Raw genomic sequence first — 20,949 nt, forward strand, 5'->3', positions numbered from 1 at the left:
AATGACATGTGCAGGTACAGTGCACAGCCAGCCTGCCGCGCTGTACACACTGCAGATGGAATGTGAAAACACGCTGCAGTGCTGTGTGATCTAGGTAATTATCTGCTGTTAGCTGTCCAAACAGACAGACAGTAATTTAAAGCCTTCATTCAACTTAAGTCCAGCTGTGGCAATCTGTGCAATGTCAAAGGTGTTTTTTTCACTTGTTTTTGTTGTTGACTTGTTGTTTTCTGGTTTTAACTTTTTTTACATTTGAGGAGCCACAGTGCTCTCTGCTGGTCAGCGGGAGAACCTCGCCTCTCACAAGAAGCACTTCAGTGAAACATTTCAGTGGTGAATCCACTCTTCCTGCAGAGCTTTTTAAACAGATGCCAGCTTTCATTATTTGTCTCTGGCATAACGGAGTAGGACAGTTATCCTACTAGAATCAACACTAAAAAACTTCACTCCAAGAGACTGAAGTATATTTGTCTTCATCAGCAACAGAAAATGGACTTCTGAACTTGACCTTAAAGTGGTTTCTTATATAAGCACAGTTAGATTTAGCAACCCATTTCAAAAACAGAAAGTAAAAAAAATTGGTCGGCAGATAAAGAAAAAATTAAACTGTTTCTTGTCAAAGCCTAATTAATTCATTTTCAACAGCTCAGTCTATAATGGAATACTTGTTTAATTTCAAGTGTTAAAAACAAGCTGTTTCCAGAGAAAAACTGAAATTTTCTTGCAAGTGAGGCTGTTGGCAGATTCAAGTCATTAAAAGCTACAAGCTGTAGTTCAGCAGCTGTCTCTTTTCAGTGCTTGTCTGTCAGAATTACAAGAACTGTCATCTTCACAAAATTGATTTGTACTTCACCATATTAAAATTTAATATAAAGAAAAATAAGAACTCTCAATTGAATCTGTTTTGTTATACTACAGCACCCTCTGCTGGCTAGAAAGATGAAGACATTTTTGCTTCTAAAACACCTGCCATACAGAGATCACGAAAAGTCAATTCCTAGCAGAAGCTCTTGAGCAGTGATCGGGCCTTTAACATGGGTAGCTTTCCCATAGAAATCAGAAGCACAAAGTAAATGCAATGCAATCAGAATTTTGTATGGTGTGGATTCATTCCACCATACAAAAAAGGAAATTTTAAATTAAAGTGAATGTTTTAATTATAATTCAGTACTACACATACCTATTGGCTCACAAGAGCTGGATATTATTCAAAACTGCATCCTGCTTGAGGTTAAAGCACCTTCTTCAAGAACACAACAGCTGTGTCAATATCATATGAGTGCAACTGGACATTGCAAACAGAAAAATCCACATCTGCAAACAGTTACAAAGAATCTGAAGCAATTTAACTCTGAGGAAAATCTACACAGACATATCAAGTGAATACAAAAAATTAAAGATCATCTGAACAGCCTGCCATAGGGCCTGATACTTGTAAAACTAGATATGAGCCAAGCTGCATCATCCTTCACACAACTCCGCACAACCCAGGACAAAAAGCCCGTGAAGTTTCGAAAACAAATCAGAGGTGCAAAATGAGACTCACCAAGACTTGGGCTCTCCAAAGTGCAGATAGTTGATGCTGTAGAGGTCCATGTCCTCCGTGTGCCAGGCAAAGGTGGTCTTCCACATCCCAAAGTACAGATAGGGGGTGTTCACCCCCTCGATCACGATGCCACACTCCTGCTCCACCATGTCCAGCAGTGTGTTCAGGTGCCCGATGTTCCACTCACCGATGCCCTTTAGAAGAAAGCAGGGAGAAGGATGTCACCCAAAGGCCCTGACCACAGGTGAGTCAAAGGGCAAACAAATGAAAAGCTTACAGTGCCTTGCAAGAGCGCTCACGCCTTCAAATGAGTGTTGAATTACAACAGAAGTACTAGCAATTTTAAGAAGAATATTTTTAATCCAACCTAAATGCTCAAACAACACTTATGCGTGACTGTGGTCTGAGTGGCTCTTGTGAACCAGGGGTACTGGCAACCTGTGAAATACATTTGGTGACTAAATACATATATTTCATTTCTTAGACTTCTGAATAGCTCAGAAATCTCCAAGTCCCTTGCAAAACCCCATCTTAATATCCATCATAATTTCAAAGAAAAGCCAGAAAAAGTGGTGAAATTGTCGTCTACCTGTTGAAATGGCAAATGTGAGAAAAGCGAAAGTATTACATCAGCACATCACACTTTACAAAAAATATCTGGACCAAGTAATGGTTTCAGCAATAAAGGATGCCTAGGCTTGCGTTGCAGTTTGCAATGCTTTGTAATGCTTTCTTGCTCCTCATGGGGGCAAACACTGAAAAGCTAAGCATTCGTAATCCTTACAGCAGCTCTTATAGTTTCCAGGATGAAACTGGCATTGACTAAAAGCAGCAACTCCAGGGTACACGAGGAATCTACTGTACACATGAACAGCCTGTCTGGAGCTGGGGTATAAAGACTGGCAGCCTGCACTAGCTCTCTGTAACAGATCTTGCCCTTTCACTATTGCCGCTAGCTATGTTTAACGGTTTATTTTTAAACAGGGCTATTTAAGCTGGATCTGCCTGTATAAACTATGGTTTAATAGGTGATCAATGTTGTGCCTTTAGGTAAATTACAGAGCGCAGTCAAACCTCATCATAATAGACCTGGGGGAAGGTTTGCAATGAGGGTGAGCACATTAACACGTGATGGCATTTTGAATCACAATGTGAAAGAAAACAGCAATTCCTGCAGTTGTTAATATACTAATGCACATAATAGAATCCCATATACACTGCATCCAATTGAAGGTTTCTGGCTGGAAAACAAAATCTGCCAAGGGGTGATGACTGTCTTTACACCGAGTTTGTTTCCTTCTCCAAGCAGATCAGCATTTGACAACCCTGACCAGCAGGTGGTGCTGTTCCTTACGGACGGGAATTTTCAAACCAATGCCTCAGTATGCTGACAACAGAGACTGTGCTATAACAGGAGGTGTATTCCTTTAGAAGTATTTAATCATTGAAAATCCTAAGGCATTTTCCATAAGAGTCAGCCCCAGTTTTCCCTGGTATTTCAGTTAAGTTCCACTTTGAGCTTGTACAATCTGGCCTCTGTAAATTCCTTTATTCAACTTAAATTCTCACTTGCTTTGTAAAGTGTTTAACAAAACTAACTGAAATTCTAGAAAAGGAATTTAACACAAATTAGAGCTAAACAGTATCACTTCAGATTGAAAAAAAAGATGATTATCTTATTAATTGATTCTTCATTACTTTGTAATAAAGCTGAATCAGCAAAAAATTAAGTGAAGAGCTTAGTGTCCACAGCTTTCAGGACGTCCTGGGTGGAGATGTCAGAACTGTAGTCCCTTTATAATATCTATAAACATTTTGCTAAAATGAAATTCAGTACATATCCATTATTACTGTATCAATCACACACTGAATATATGTTTTTTCAAGAACAGATACTTTGTATTGTGTAAATTTAAAGCAGATACCATTTTAACAATCACAAAATGTACTGTAACATTCCGGGAAAGGTGGGGTCACTCAGTATAAACAATATTTTATAGAATATACACCCTGGGCCGCACACCTTTTAACAAAGCTGGATTTATGTAAACCGAGTTCCCATATGTATTTTTGTTTTTGCAGAGGAGGAGCAAACAGTGGCCACTAAACCATCCACTGTGCATTCACATTATGACCACTAGGTGGAGATCAAGGCTCTCTGTTACAACAGGGCACCAATCTTAACAGCGGGCACATTTAATAGCATAAGGTGTCTTTGTGAGTTAAGCTTCGGATGAAAAAAATTCTACAGTTTCATGCAATTTTAATATAATCATGCATATTAAAAAAATATTTTTCTTTATAGAAGTTTACTTTTTAAATTGACAGCTGTCAGTGACCAGATCCTGCGAAACATGGAAACATGGCAGTGGTGGTCTAATAACTCGACCATTCTGTTGAAATATTGTGCACTGCAGCTATACCCTTGAGCAAGGTACTTCATTCTAATTACTCCAGTATAAGTGACAACTGTATAAACTGTATTAAGTACAAATGTAAGCTGCATTTTATAAAAGCAACAAATTGATGAATGACAAGTCTCATTCTTCACACCACTAGTCCTCAGTGGAATCATGCAGGAATACTGAACAACACTACATTTAAAACATGAACGCTGCCACAGCTGTCAACAGAAAAAATCCTCAGAGCAAATAATCGCTAAATCTACCTTTAGACACAAGCAGCTGGAAAGTAAGGCCACCTCTGAGCTTATCTATTGCTTCCCAGCATTTCTACTTGCATCTACCACCACCTCGCTCTGCAGTGTATGTCCATCCCTCGGGCCTCGCTTACCTTGTCGTAAAGTGAGCCACTGATGTCTGCTCCGTAAATAGGAGAAACAAAAGTCAGGTTCTTCCAGTACTTTCGCTCCAGATCCTCAAAATCCTGGTGGCGAGGAGTGCAGTACCTGCAAGAGAAAGGAGCAAGATGGACAGAACCACGTTATTTAATTCGACGGTACGCTATGTAAGGTGGAGCCACTGTGACATTGTGACGGAGCAGGCTCGTGGTAAGAGAATTATTGAAAGACACCCAAGTGACTCAACCAATAAAAGTGTTCAGTCGAGTGCAGGCTGTCCTATGATCCAGGTGTTGTGGGTTCAAGAGAAGGTTGTGCCACTGGCCGAGTGTGACCACAGCAGTGCATGGCGGAGAGAGTAGCGATGAGAGGATTAGTATTAGTCTGTGTAACGTGACACAGCAGCCTCTGATCCCCGCCAGAACACTACAGGTCTGCGGTGCGGTTGTGAGGTGTACACTTCTCCCACTGGTACCACAGGCTTGAGAAGGAAATATCTCAAGGAGAAAATTACTCACAGATTTAAAAATCAACATCAGCATGTGTAAAAAGCTGGTCAGAAAATGTAGATTCTCTTTCTGTAATGTGTAGCAACAGTGACGCTGTAGACAATCAGAATGTGTATCAAAAGCAATGCAATATATTTTGAATTTCTATATGAACCCATTTTCGTGTTTAACGTGTTTCATGAACCTGTTCCCTAAAACGAGAGGTTAAGATGAACCCTCAGCTCAGACCTGTTTTTCTCAAGAAAAACACTTTCTAGGAAACGATACAAGGTTCCACCTCGTTTCACAGATCTGTACTTGAATCTCAGACATACCAGTCTTTCAGGTGTTTCTTCCCACTGCTGCCAAATAAAAGTTACAAAAACATGAGAAAGCTGGAACACAATGACAGCAAAAGAATATTTCTACTGTTGCATCAGCATGGATGCGACAGGCCACAGACAGCGAGTCTCGATGCCTCACCACCCAGCCAGATGGTCACTCTGGTGCACAGCAGAAATGTCGGTATGAGGTGCTGGAAACAACCAATTCCTGCCTGTCATTTGTTCTGTGCTGCCGCATTACAGCCTCTTACAGATACAGTCAAAGGTGTTGTGAAGGACAGCCCCTCTACACAGCAAATCAGGTGGAAGAGTGAGAAACTACTTCACCGACTGATTTACACTAGAATGTGCAAGACCAGAGGGGGTTTGAGCCTGGTGAACCGTGCTAGGATAACATTGCAGCTAGAAGGTGGAAGGGATCATTAAAGAAAAATATTTCACAATGTTATTTTCTATAATAAAGACACTGTGGAAAGAACAAACAATTCATAAGACAACCCAAGCCATTAAAATGGAGTTACAAGAAAACCAATGAACTCAGCTTGCAAAGTCTGTACAATTTCTAAAGTAAATCATGTGTGCACCCAGTACTGTTATCTCCACTTTTAATGGCAAGGTTCTTTTTTGTGAATTGGCAGCTTTTTAAATGTTTACTGGGCTTTCGGTAGAGACGGAACTTTTTATACTCTTTTTGGTTATGCAAATTTATATTTTACTAAATACTCTTGGAATAGTCAATGAGCTAATAAACTGGTGAAGAAGGCTTTGAAAATATAGCTGGCACTGCATTGTGCACACAGCCTGCACAGGATTTATAATTACTAAGTCACAGACACTGTTAAATATTACACATTAAAATCCGTGACCCAATGTGCCAAACAAGAAACAAATATGGACTGAGGATAAACGCCTATGCTTTGGAAGAAAGCGAGGTGTTTTCATTCATCACTGCAGGTCATGGGAGTTAGCTTGTAGTTTGTGCATTTGCTTTTACATTTTGTTCCCACGCTGTCAGGCTGAGCACATGGCAAAGCAGGCATGCTGGTGGGCAGAAGGAAACGCGTCCCGTTTCTCGAGCAGTGGAAACAGGGCGTTACTGAGCTTTAATACCCTCCCTCCCTTCCAGTGCTTCAGTCTCTCCAAAAGCTTTTGTCCACACTGCAGGCGTGTAGCATTACAATCAATGGTTTACATCAACAAGGTGAAACCGTTAACATTGTATAATAACATTTGTTCATGCCAGATGTCATATACCTCAAAATGTCAGATTATATAATAAACAGGAAAATAGACGTCTTTCTGTCAGTTTTGGAAATAGTGGGCATTTGTCACCTTCACTGGCAGGAAGCAACACGGTCACAGAACTCTGCGCTGTTGCTTCTGGCAAGAGGCAAGTGGTACTTTGAGCATCAGTACACACATTTTAGAGCAAACAAGAATGAATGAGTTGGTTCTACATTCTGCCAGGATGTAAACAACAAGAAGCTGTTACACCTCTATATTTACTTTATTTACTGAGGGAATTCGGTAATTCTACATTTTACCCTTTGCCACCTTGACTTACACATGAAATGCCCCTTTAAACAAGGCATTTTTAGCCTTGGCAGTGCTTGGGCCTGTTGCCTTAAGCAGCATTGATATCTGCCGTGCCTGAGGCTGTTGGACACACACCCTGCAGTGGTCTTACACTGCACCAGAAGCGCAGCACACGCAGCAGGCATACGTACTTCTCGCTGTTGGCCAGCTTGCGGTACTCGCCCACCGTCATGGACTTCTTCTGGATGTTATACTGAGTGAAGAGGCCGGACTGGCCAGTCACGACCTGCATGATGGGCGCAGGGATGACCATCTCGTCGATGGAGTCGTACGACTTCCGAGGCTTCCATTCCTCTGGAGGGATAACCTTGAGAACCAAGACACCAAGAACCAAGATGAAGCCAGAACACCCATCTCCCTGGGTTTTCCCCCCCTCGAATGTCAGGATCTCAGTATCTTGTGGTTTCTATTGAAAATTCAGATCACATCCCCTCATTTTCAGCCATGTTACTCCAGTACAAAAGACTCTAAAGACTCAGATTTATCCTAAATCAAATGGCTATGAACACAGATAACTGGAACTTAAACTCTTCTGTTAGAAAGGCTTTAAAACCATAAAACAACTGCGATGAAAAAGTTTACCATAGCCACTATTTTAAATGACGTGAGCAGAAAGCTAGTAGTAACTTAGGGCAGTTTTTTCACCATTGCTAGAACATATCTTTTTAAACCAACTTTGCAACAAATGAGCAAAACGCCTTTTGGAGGCAGAGAAGCTGTGATTCTTCAAAACTAAGCTCGATGGTGTTACAATTGTTGCGTTTTGGAACTTTTGCACTGTTGGGCTGATTTGCCTGTTCTTGCCATTAACTTATGCTCTTATTGGCAGGAATAATTTCATTTTATAACATAAAACCTATACTACTCAACCCATCTTCCTCATTTCATAGTCACAAAGCTAACTGAATCGGGCATTTCATCCAACTGTCACCTTTTCAGGGGGAAAAAAAGCTTTTGGAGTGTTGAACACAGATTGCCCTATTCTTATACGAAATGTATAATATTTAGCTTCAATGTTCAGACAGGCGACATGACAATCTTACACAAAGAGACAGAAGAAAGTAATTCTACTTCAAAAGATCAATCAAAACCACGAACATGATTAACTCCAGAGATTCGTCATAGTTTAAACATGCATTTTTATGTGTTGAATAACCAAGCAGGTGGCTTACTGTAATTGAAGTACAGTGTTTTATGTTAAAAATTGGTAAACAGTTCTGTGCTTTTTTACCCAAATTAAACAGTGCATTGAATGGTGGAAGTTTACTTCTTAAAAACTGTTAGTACTTAATATTCCACCTAACAGTTCACAATTACTGTAGCAAATGTATATTACAAGTAGGCACACCAAAACCCTTTGGCTACCTTTGCCAGTCCAGCTCTGTGGGCTCCCTGGGATTCAATATATGCAATGTACTTTCCGAAATCTCGGAACTCTTCCATAGTAGGCCGGAACGTCATGATCTTGCAGCCTGGGTTCTGGGCATTTGGGTTTTCGGAGGCCATGGCTGCAGTCCTGAAACAGAACAAACAGCAATCACACAAAACGAAACAGGACTGAAAGGATTCCCCATCCCCATAAAAACAGGTTATGCGAAATAAGAGTAATCAAAAACAAGTCAGCACTACAATTCCCTGAAGCTCAGGCAATAGAATAGCAAGGTCTAAAACAATCCTTAATTCCAATACTGAGCCTGCTAAGAACTGAGGGTCCGGTTGTAACAGCAGGTCATGGAAAGGACTGGTCCTTTAGAGGCTGGTCTACAACAATTATGAACAAACAAGAGAGGTTTTTTTAGTGGATTTGAATTATACCTATGGATTGTTTTTTCAAAGTTGTATTGATGTTGGCAATTTAGAACCAGAGAATGGATTCAATTAAGTAGTCATTGAATACTTTAGAAGCAGAAATGAAATTGTGTTTACTTTAGAAGGATGTAATTTAATTTATCAGGAGGTATTAGTGGCTATGGTAAAATATGCACACCAATTACCTACTTAGAACAGGCTTTCAAGTTGGTTAATCCTGAAAGAAGGAGTGAATTCCTCACATACAGTATCTTTGCTTAAATTCTCTCATAGAATTCCTCTCATAGGCTTTGCTTAAATTTCTACAATGTCATACAACATCATGAAGTTAAGAATTTTTATCAGATCTTTAAAAATATTTTGAGTGTCAGAAGAAATGCATCCAATCATTGTCACCATGTGCATGTACTGCATAATAAAGAGGAAAATGTCGTTTTTTAGCCATGTTACTCCAGTATAAAAGACTCCGATTTATCTTAAATCGCAGTTCTTTTAGGCACACGTGTCGAAGAGCCCCATTTCACTTCTGTGACAATGACAGCACAGAGCAGGTTGTGGTTTAAGAACAAACAGGAAGCAGAAGAGACTGTAGTCTGGTCTTTTGCAATGTTTAAAGAAAAATGCCCAGTTTCTAAGCCAGACACTGTTAAAAATAAGCAAGACCCATCCACAGGTGACAAAGTATCTCTCCACAGAACTGAAACCAATTTAAGTCCAAGGATAAATGCAGCCATTGTTGAAAATCTATACAGGAACAATTCTGACCCTTGCGCTTTGTGTCACTTAGAAGTTCCAAACCCTACATCAATGCAAACTAGAGATAAAGAGAGGAGATAAGGGTGTTAGTTCTAAAAAGAACGGCAGACACTTCTCTGAAGCACTGCAGAAAGACATCCAGAGGAACACTGCCTAGGATGAGTGAGGTAGGTGTGACCCTGTTGGTGGATGTCAGCTCAGAGCAGAAGAGAACCACGAGCCAGCACCAGTGGACAGCATCAGATACTAGAAACCCAGGTTGTTAACAGCAAGGAGCTCCGGTGTGGCACAACCTCTAAGAGTTGAGGTTCAATGCCATGACTGAGGCCTGAGTCATATCATCAACGCAATCCAATATGCCAAGACAGAGAAGTGTATGCAAAGTGTCACTAAGTTTTAATTGAATCCCACAAAGTTATTGACCATATTGCACAAACACCAGACTTAAAAAGCTAAGAGAAGGATAATTACCAAACAACTGAGATAAAGGTATAAGAATCACCCACTTAAATGCAAAACAATTTTGTACATCCAATCAATTAACATTTATATTCAGCTAAGAAAACTTGCTAAAACAGCTAACGTACAGTTTGCGTCTCCTCCATTGAGCAACACAAGTAATGAATATTCCTAATGCGATAGTAAAGAGAAACACTAATTTGATTAAAACTTGCACCTTTTACCCCCACAGGACATTCCCCCAATGTACAAAGCACAGACCTTAATGAACCTGATTATATCCATCTAAGATTTCCAACACTCAAGGGAACTGGTAGACTGGGTCTCAGGTTATAAAAAGATCACACAGCAGACCAGAGGAGGCTTAGATCTGTGAAGTGAGTAGGCTTTCATGATTGAAAACATACCTATCAGCAAGCCTAGTGCATCCAGGCACAGAATATATCTTGCTGTGCTCAACTTTGCCCCATTCCAACATGCAAACTTGCTTCTATGGGAATTCTGGCTTCAAACGGCTCCAACCAGGAGTGAGCTTGACTTTTTAACTTGCCTCGCATTACCTGGAAGAGGTCCTGAGTGAGGTTCTCAAGAACTGAATTAAATATAAACACTGTCAATATTTACCATTTTTAGTCACGTTTCAACAACCAATGCCGTTTTAATCTAGAGTAGATGGGGCCTAAGTCTTCAGACTGGAACAGGGTTATGCAAAAGTTTCAGGAAGTCTTCTGAAAGGGTGGTATGTGTTGACAAGAATAACTTGATTTCACAAGGACTACTTCAGTTATCCAAGCGTGTCAGGAACTTTCGTTCACATGCAAGACTAATGAAGGAATAAATTCAGTTTGCATGGAAAGGGCACTATTAACATAACACCAGAAAACAAGAGAAAATGACCTAGCCTAGTAAATTAAATAGAAGCAAGCACATTGTGAAGGAAGAAATGAACGTTTTGTTTTTTAAAAAAATTCTATTTGCTTTTTATAGTGCGGCAGTTAAGCAATGAAAGTGATCACATCTCCATATTAGTAATTAGTTTGTCGGTTCAACACCAGCTCCCTCTCTGGCTCAGACTGATAGCTGCACACAGCTGCCAGGGAAACCTCAGTTATAAATTATAATTAAGTTGTAATAAATTAAGATTCATCTGAGGGAGGCAACGTACCTCAACCAAGAAAAAACATTGCTGCTCCTGAAACTGCTTGTTTTCTGCTGGATTGCTGATGCATGAATTTGAACATCTGCATCAAGATAACTACACAAGCGTATTTCACTCCCTCAAAAATCACAAAACTTTTCATTTAAAAAAATGGCTATGTTTGGTCCAAGTCACAAAACATAAAGTTAAATATAAATCTCCAATAGTCTCAAAACAATGCACTTTAAAGATCTACAGAGATCTTTTAATCATTTTAAAGGAGTCAGAAGTGAATAGCTAGCTAATCACACAGAGAGCCATGCATCACCGATTGCTGGGTGGAATTAATCTGGATTCTCCTGTCTTATAGTGACACAAGCCCTGCAGTCTCCTGGGTGCTGTCGATGAGGGACCTGCCTCTTCTACGTTTCGTGCTGAATTCTGCATTTCCGATTCCGGGTCTTGCCTGCGTCACCCTACAAAATGAAGGGCTCAGATGCATCTGCCTACACCTCAGTCTTCTGTATGCAATGAGAGACCTCATAGCTGGAAGCCAATGTGAAAAGCATGCACTGTTAGTTAAAATTGGGTGGGCTTAGATTGTATTTACAATAACTGAGACCAGGAGGCCTTTTGCTCACTTAACAAAGGTTGTGGGAGGAAAAAGCAACCAAGCCAGGCTGTCAAAACTAATATCCTTCAAGAAACACCTTGATACAATACCTAGATTTAGTTGTGTTAGATTCAGCTTCTCTCATTTATAACCTTATCTTCTTATTGGGCAGTGAAACTCAACTGGAGATGCAGTTTTCCAGAAGAAAGCAGAGATTAGGAGTGAAGAATAACAGACACCACCCTCACCCCTAGCCCTCTACAGTACACTTGTTTCTTCCAAACATTAAACCTATAAATATGTAGCCAAAGAATTCCAGGATTTCTTATGGATCAAAACCTTGTATTTGGTAAGCTACTCCTAACACACTGCACTGAGCCAAGATGCAACTGTCTTAAACTTATCCAAAGAATAATTAAGTGATAAGCAGCTTCATAACACTATTATATTTCCTGAACTTAAAAACAATTTTTGGTTCTAACTAACCAAAAGTGCAAATAAATTATATACAGAAATATTTTTTTAAAAAGCAAAATGGCACAGTGGTTGGCATTGCCTCCTCACATCTCTTCACATCACCAAGTGATTCTCAAATGAGTCCAAAACAGACTTTATGAAAGAGTAGCCTTTATCAGAGTCAGCATCCTATACAGTAGTCCACTGCAGTAATGAACAGCATCTTGAATGACAGGAGTTTGCATCTAAAGTAAATTACACAATTAAAACCCACAGGATCATAAGCAGTGTGATGGGATGGGGATATTAGTTTTACCTTATTTTTAAATTAAAACAATAACAGAGATAGCATCCAATAAATGTATCTGTTTTAGATTGGATTTCTGTATAGCACACAAGGAAAAATAGATTTTATGCTGTTGAAGATGAGACTTCACTACAGTCATGTTTTTCACATCTGGGAAACAGGTAGAAGAATGAAAGACCTGCACTTGAATGGACTAGACAAAAATACACAGCTAAAGATATGAGGCCTTCAAAACACCAGATCTTTTTCACATGGTCAACAACAATAAACTTTAGGAAGTGTTCATCTTTGCAGTATTCAACTGCATAGTGATTCACATTTGTATTTAAGCAAGCCTGATCAGGTGTGTGCATCACTCAACCACTACCAGGGAACATCTACCAGGCAAAAACTAGGCGAACAAGTCATTGAAGGCTCCATACTACTGGAAAGAAAGGTTTCAGATGCTGCCCAAGTGGCCACTAGATTTAATGCAGTTTTTCACATAAAGCACCTCTTACTTTAAAATGTACTGAACATTATATGGAAAATCATATCACAATAGGTATATTTAATACAATACAATAAAAAATACTGGGTCGAAGCAGTGATGTGTGTACACACATGGCAATTCGGAAAAACATCATAGCACTGGTGGCCTGAAGATGGACGAAGAGAAAAACTACAAAAACTTCCTTTTTCCTTAGAAAGGTCTTCTAAACTGCAAGTAATCTAGCCAACAGATCAAGTTTCTGGAACCGTGTAATACATGAGGAAACTCTCCCCCTCAACATAATTCTACACTGGTGATTAAGAATGCGTCATGAAACACATTTCCAAGAGTGATGATAATGTTGCACACCGGAGGGTTATGCACTGGCGGACCAGGGCCACACTAACAAATTCATTCCTATTCAAACACTCAAAACACTACTGTTTTTTTGTCTGCAAAAGAGGGTTTCATTTTCTCTATAGTCACTTTTAAGAACAGGAAACCTGTTTGCATTAGCTTTAAAGTTTCTTACATCGCTAAAACCAGGCCAGTTCATTGTGCCCATTGCTCAGAACTGGAAGAAAATCTCACCGCAGGGACAAGAAATCAAGAGGTCTGCCAAAGATTGTATAATTTTTTCATACAGTTTTACAAGTTTTATTTTAGATTTTTCTTTGATGTTTTTACCGCCAGCTTTACTGACATTTTGAGAATTCAAGTTTGTATTAAAAATATTAACTTAAAAAATGTACACATCCGCAATTCAACAAATTGGGAAGTCTGGGAACGGGGGAAATAAGATTTTTTTGTGAGGACATTTTCCAATATTTGTAAACAAAGCACTGTTCATTTTCCTTTGGACATTTAAATACAGGAAACAGGCCTCCGAGGAGGGAAGACTGGTTTCACTTTAAAGAAGAGCAGAGAAAAAGTGACATCTAGTACCACACTAATTACAAACACATTTCTGTACAAAAACTGAAGGGAACAAAAATGAGTCAAAGGGGTAAGGATGCCAGATCTGTGCTTTTGCTACTGTTACATTAAGACAGAAATTCAGCACTGTTCTTTAACAATATGAAACATACACAGCATTTTAAAACACAATGACTCTTATTACATCAAAGTCCAGTTGCAAATATGTGAAAACCATGACAAAATCAAAGATTAGCACACAATATCTGCCGCAATCCAGCCCTGCCTTTCTCACTAACTTCACCACCGAAAACCAGGGAGGAGGTCTGATCCTTCACCCACACTCCACACACGCAAATGCTCCGAACCTTTCAGGACAGGTTTGCAATGATGTGTGTTAGAGCTTCCCACTGTTCACCGTTGAGCCTGCCAATAAAAGCTGCCTTAAAGTGTACAGAACATCACAAAGAGGTAAAGATTACACATGAAAATGAAACCCCAGCTGTTAAATACTGAACTAAACTTTTTTGCACACTTTCAGGTGTCTGGAGTAACACTGGCTGCCAGAGATCCTTCATGAAATGGCTTCTTCCTGTCATCACTCGTGTAGTATGAACCAGCAGGCAATGAGTTAAGCAATTGCACGTCTCTGCAAGCTGCCTCCAGCAAATTCCACATCACTAGAAGTGCAAACCTATCCAAAGTTCCAAGAAGGCATGATCAACATCTACACATTTCAGAGGTACACAGGAATTACGTTACATAAGAGGTATGTGAACCTAACAAATTCTGTGTACTTTTAACAGGTATGACCCAGAAATACCTTGAGGAAAAACTGCTATGCACATCAGAGGCAAAAGCACTGAAACCATACATGCCCAATCCTGACATTAGCAAACAGGCTATAAAAATTAAATACTGAATGCTGAAATATTTAAACCAACCACAACATGATTAACACATGGTCTCTGTACACCATTTGTGTCTATAGTGAAGTGGGAACAAACACCTTTTATCAAAAGAAAGCACATCCGTTTTTCTTCAGTCTCTTCTGCAAACTCAGCAAGGACAGTGCCAGAGTATTGCAGGCAGGAAAGTTATTTTTGGGCAGTGAGATATTCACCCACAGGTTAGAACCTGCAGGTGGCGTTCAGGCTAGTTTTGAACCAACATTTTTCCTGTTTAAAAATCTATCTGAGGGCAGTTTATGAGCCCAATATTGTCACTGCTGTCCAATCGCTGAACAAAGAACTTCACTCTGGTTGCTCAAGTCCACCCACCTGAGTAAGCAGGTATCAGTGCTGCTGGGCATGCAAGCCTGCAATGGACTAGTGTCCTACCAACTGCAGGGAAATGTATTTCCATGGAACGCACGATTCAAAGGGTTAAGGCCATGACATACAGATAACATCTGCAACGTGCCCTTTGTTCACACTCATCAAACCACCAAACAACCACAGGTCCACTTTTTGTGTGGGTGGGACTGTCAGCCTGGAAGACACCCCTCACGGCAGGAAAGAAATGCTGCAACATGGGGTATAGATGATTATTCAGTACCATTAAATTTTGATTAGCATTGTCCTTGACTTCTAAGTATATCAGTTTTGCAAACCATACCGGTAAAATGCATCCCATAACATTACAGAACCACCAGAACCCTTCACTGTTGGAGCCAAGCACTCAGAGCTGAGAGCCATTCTGGTCAGCTCCACACATGCACTCCTCAATTTGTAGATTACATTGTGTGGTGCAACATGACTTGTCTGACCATGTCATCTCTCTCCACTGTTTGGTAGCCCATTGCCTGTGCTCACAAACGTGCATTGCCAGGTGTAAAAAGCAATTTGTATGGATATCACGATCCTGGAGTATACACTTCCCTCTTACTGTGGCTCTCTGCTGAGTTAATCTTTCCCTTGGAGTTCCACACTGACATTCCCTTAGGCACCACTACTAATGAAACATCAGCAAGCTGAGCAGCCATGGCTATTGAAGTTCCAGCCAAACATGCCCCAACAGTCTCTTGTCCTCTTGTAGCCTTGTATCAATCATTATGGCAACACGGCCTGTCCAGCACTTTTACACATAACCCTAAGCATGCTGGGATATCTGCTAAATTAACACGTGGCACAATGTAGGGTGTTGAAGGACCATTACCTTGATTTATTTTAGAATAAGGCTGGATGAGATCCTTGCATCAATGAACTACGAAAAGGGGTAAAAAGGCGAAGAGGTTGCAAACAAAAGGGGGCCATTCTTATGCATTTACCTTGTTTTCAACATACTCGATGTCCCTCATTTACTCGGGTGATTCCATTTTTGGTCAAGTAACTAGCTTAGAAATTAACAGCTTCAGAAAAATCCTTGGATGCCGGCTCTTCTTATGTGGGATCTAGGTTTTAGTATGTAGATAGCAGACGTTTTTCACATCAGTGCTAAGTTGTATTGTCTTCTCAGTATTGTAGAACAGGGATTTGCCAAACCGATGACTACATTTCTTTCAAAACTCAAAAGCTTGTTTTCTGGATGGTGTCCGTATGAGAACACTGTTGCAAGAAAGCATCTGTTAGCAAACAAAATGCTTAGGAGGACAGACAAGCAGCTCATTGTGCCATAACAGCACTACAGCCACATCTTCTTCAGCTTTCGCCCTATCTGTGCGAACAGTCAAACCTTCTGCACTCAGGCAACACAAAAACAATATCAGCAGCTGGTCTCTGGGCTGCTATTCAATAATGGTCTTTTCGTGCCTCATAAAAATAAGGCAGACCAACACTGGGACATGTAAGCCATTATATTTGTTAAACAAATTGGCACAGATGTACAGGAAAATGGGATGTCTTTGCCATTTTCACCTTTGTGGTGACCTTCACCAGAAGGTCTTGGAGTCTCTGAAGAGAATTTCACAATAATTCCACAGCAAAGAATTACATAGAAGAAAACCAAATGTAATGCTAATTAGCATAAAATGTTAAATAAAAATGTAAAATGCTCAGCTCCTGTAAAGAACATGGGTGCCACCACCTTTGAATCTCATGTGAACTGCTTTAAATTTCAAAACAACCCTAAAATGACCGTTCAGTCTTTCCAAGCCAGGACGCTGCTTTCTAGAGCTGCCTATTCCACATGCAATTTGAAGACCTGACTGTGTTATGGCCATGAATAGTATCCATCAACTTAGAATTACCACAGAAAATAACACTCCTACCTTCTGTGAGTACACTGTAAAGGCATTAATTCAGAAAACTGAACTGAGGTCATACTATTTTAAAATGAAGGCCACCTTAAACATTTTTCAAATTTGTTTCGATTAGTTGATTGTTTTATTTTCCGATTTAGTTAGAGCATATAAAGAAATGTCACAATCCAGTTTTATGTATGCCATTTATTGTTCCGGTCAATCATATTTTCTCACTCTTTTTCCAATACTTTCATAGTGCCACAAGAAAAAAAAAAGTGTAATTAGCAAGCTAAAAATTGCAGAATGAAACACGATGCAGAGAGAGCTGTGAAAGCAGCTCTGATGTCCAGCCTAAGCCCAGCATGTCTGTTGACACAATGCAGACAGCCTTTGTACAGACTCCTGTAAGGCTCACAGTATATGGTCAAGACTAACAGATTTTCTCTCAAGGAGCTTCCCGACTCCTTTGATCTTTCTTTTCCCATTCAGATTCATAAATAGCCAGTTTTATACATGACCCAATTTGGAACCGCAGATTGTATCATTATGGCTCAGCTCTATATTCACACCTTCTTTAGCAATGATGAAGAGCACACAGGCTCCTATCAAATCATTTGGCTTTCAACAAAACACAACTCTACAGTGATGTGCACATGGTTTGGCATCAACTGGAAGAGTCGCTGTTCCACCAGGAGCCAAGAGACTCCGGCTTCCTAATCCAAACCTGCCCAACGGCTCAGAGTAACAGTGGATTGATCTGAACTTTCCCCTTAAAACATTTTTCCAGTATTGGGATTTCTGAATTTCTGCTTTGAATATGCACAAGTCTCTTAAAAGCTGTTATTAGCCAGCGAGATCAAATTTTTTTTCAAGCGTCTTTCAATTTGAGATTCAGAACCTTCACCAACAACGTTGTAACAGTTTTAAATATCACATCTCAAAATCACATCACTGCCTATTTAAATTATTCACAATTTGCAATACATTTTAATGCTATAACTGCTACAATGAACACATACTGCAGGTGTGTAAGTGCAGTTAAAGTGTGTAAAAGGACTGTTTTAAACATTCTATACCAGCATCTAAAGGAAGATGGCTAACATATAATAAGTGTCATGGTCAAGCTTCCATGACAACTTCCATGGTCAAGCTAATTACACCAACAAGGAGGCTAATACTTAACTTTTACAGCTATAAGCTAGCTTGTTAGCACAGCATAATAAATTCATTAACTCCACATCCTTGTTTTAAATATGTTCCACATTGTGATGTCAGATATTATAATAACCAAACCAATCAAAAAAATCACCTGTCTTCAGACTGTGATTTTAAGCATTAACCTTTTGGAAGCATGTCTCATTTCTTTAAGTGGAATTCGTGGGACGTCAGGCCCTGTAGAGGTATTAATCTTGAGTGCAGGTAGCACCTGCAGCAAGTCTACCTATGTATATGGATACGGATATTAATTACACTGTGTCCTTCCCCTGCCTAAGGCATGCTATTGACTTATTCCTCTTTAAGGAACACCAGAGTTAAAAATGCATTTAGTACATCAGCCATTGTCCTTTCACTATCTACAAGTTTGCTCACTATTGCCCATAAAGTATATTTTACTCGAACCATTGCAATGGTTGGACAAAACCTTTTATTACTTAGCCTCCATTGCAATACTTATTTCAACCTGACTCGTGGACTACCTAGTTTCCCTTTTGACATGAGCTTGCAATTTATTGTATTCCTTTCCTTTATTAAATTAAAAACAAGAATCCAGTTAAGGTGCATTCTTTACCCTTAAATTTTTCCAAATCAATTTAATACTTCCATCTACCTTAAGCAGATGGAAAAACTGAATCAACTAAGGTGATTCAGATGAAAGGTTTCACTCTTGGAATCGGAAGTTTCTTGTCAGACAGATTAACAAAGTTGTCTTCTTCCAGGAAACAGATGGGTTACAGCAGAATTCACTACACACATTGTACAAAACTATTTCGCAATCAGAATATTCTGCTCTTTCCTTCAATACACTCCAGAACATTTTAGAGAATTGCACACTATGTTTAATAATATTAAATATGAAAATGAGGTTTTAATCAAGGAATGGGGTCAACATTCAAAAGCGGTACTTTCAATTTGTCTTGAATTTAATGTTAATAACTTACTCAAAAATGCACAACTTTCACAATTTGCCTTGTATGTCAATAAGACTAAAATCAAGACCTTTTTGAACTTGACTTTTACAGCAAATATCTCTGTAACTTACAAGGATGGATCTATGAAAAGGGAAAAAGTGCATTTTTGCATTCCGGGCTGTACAGCAGGGATCTCTGACCCAAAGCCTGGTGCCTAATTCACTGCATAACTGGCCTCAAAGGTGGTACAGTTTATAACTATTTTTGAGAAAGTGAAAGTTTTCAGCAATCAACTGCAAAAGACCTTCCAAAAAATCATGTTAACGTAGTGAAGAAAATATTTAAAATAACAATTGTAATTGTGATCATTGTTAACTACTCAGCTGTGAATACAAATCAAAACACAAGGCGCTACAGGAACCAGGTTTGAGAATCTTCTAGTGTGGTCTACAGTGCTGGAAACAAGCCTACAGCATTGTGCATATTTAAACCAGCAAAAGGATGCTTTGTTTTCGCCACGGCTGTAGGTGCAAGCACACTCTGACAAGTGGTACGACCGTCACAGTGGCTGATGTGAATGGTGCTTTAACAGACAGTGAACAGCCACACAATCCTGTGCAAGATACACACTGGTCTCTAGAATGGCTCAACCACTAAAGGTATTTGCACACACTCAGCAGCTGGATACTCGTGGTCCAAACGTCACCGATTGACACGGACTATAACATTGGTGTCCTCAAAACAGCAGAACACAACAGGCCCGGCCCCACTGGAGTTAGGTCACCCCGACTTGAGCAGGGACCCCTCCGGCTGTCAGGAACGGCCACATCCCTCCTGAACTGCAAACTGACCAAGAAGTGGAACGCTTCGTGAAACTGTCAACCTTAATCGTTTGTTCAAATTGTTCATCTTACTGGCAAAATAGAATGGAATTCAGAACTAGAGGTGCCCAACTGGAAGAACAAAAAAATGCCAGTTTCAAATGTCCAGATTTTGTTGGGAGGTGAAAGAAACACAAGCTACTGCATCGTGCACTCACAGCCCTCCCGTCTGTCTGACCGGACCCGAGACAGACTGGTGGGAGGAGCTGAGCACCAGGTCAATTACTGGACAAACTGTAAAATTGTGATTGGAATTGCTTTTCAACCTCAAATTACTTAAAATTAAAGACAGCTATTTGTTATAAAAAGGACAAAAAGTCATTTTTATGCTCACTGATGAGTGCAGGAAACTGCGATCGTGGTAACAGGTTGAGGCCATCCTTAACCAAACCAGCTCTTGCTCCTATACAGTTTCCATACTGTAGTACAGCATCATATATTAAATACTAGACAAAGTCCGGAGTATCCAAGTATCTGCTCCCGAGATTCAGAAACACGAAAGACACCTAGGGTAACATCTTTTATGTTCAGTTATATACAGGCTACAGGTTTATATATGTGCCAATATTTTAGATCTGACCTGAAGCTTGCATTTGAATTGCTACTTGGATACTAAATGACAGAACAAGTGTTTTCACAGGCATGGGAAACATTTTGAAACACTGTACACCCATCCCAGGGGTTATATGATTCACACTACCAGGTAAATAGAATTGTTTGATAACTAAACAGCCTGATTTTATGTCAGGTACTCTTGTACTGCTGCTAATTTGCATGGTGATCTACATCTAGTAAAACCATGAATAGGCTACTATCCAACAGGTCAGAATGCTGTTTTCCACACACTGAGGCATGTCAGCAACTTCACCTCTTTCTCCATATTTCAGCACTTCAAGAAAATTAAAATCAGGCAGGACAAAAGCCCAGAAAAATGCTATTTATTTTCTTTCTTCACAGTCCTCCTTCCCCCCTGAACGGGCAGCTCAATCTTTAACAAATCACTGCCATCCTTAGCACAAAGCGCAATGAAACATTTATGGCACATTTCTTCATTGTAGC

General features: G+C 39.8%; 1 protein-coding gene across 1 annotated transcript in view; it reads right to left on the reverse strand.

The window, feature by feature from the left end:
• Positions 1-20,949, reverse strand: part of kdm4b (lysine (K)-specific demethylase 4B) — a 129,717-nt gene that overhangs the window by 105,367 nt on the left and 3,401 nt on the right. The window contains exons 2-5 of the mRNA XM_088907842.1: positions 8,140-8,290; positions 6,906-7,081; positions 4,340-4,454; positions 1,547-1,740 (exon numbers count right to left, since the gene is read on the reverse strand). Coding sequence (XP_088763968.1) covers positions 1,547-1,740; positions 4,340-4,454; positions 6,906-7,081; positions 8,140-8,280 — 626 coding nt within the window. The 5' untranslated portion in view covers positions 8,281-8,290. The remainder of the gene's footprint in view (positions 1-1,546; positions 1,741-4,339; positions 4,455-6,905; positions 7,082-8,139; positions 8,291-20,949) is intronic.

The sequence above is a fragment of the Atractosteus spatula genome, chromosome 28 (genome assembly GCF_055471065.1).
Source record: "Atractosteus spatula isolate fAtrSpa1 chromosome 28, fAtrSpa1.hap1, whole genome shotgun sequence".
NCBI lineage: Eukaryota > Metazoa > Chordata > Actinopteri > Semionotiformes > Lepisosteidae > Atractosteus > Atractosteus spatula.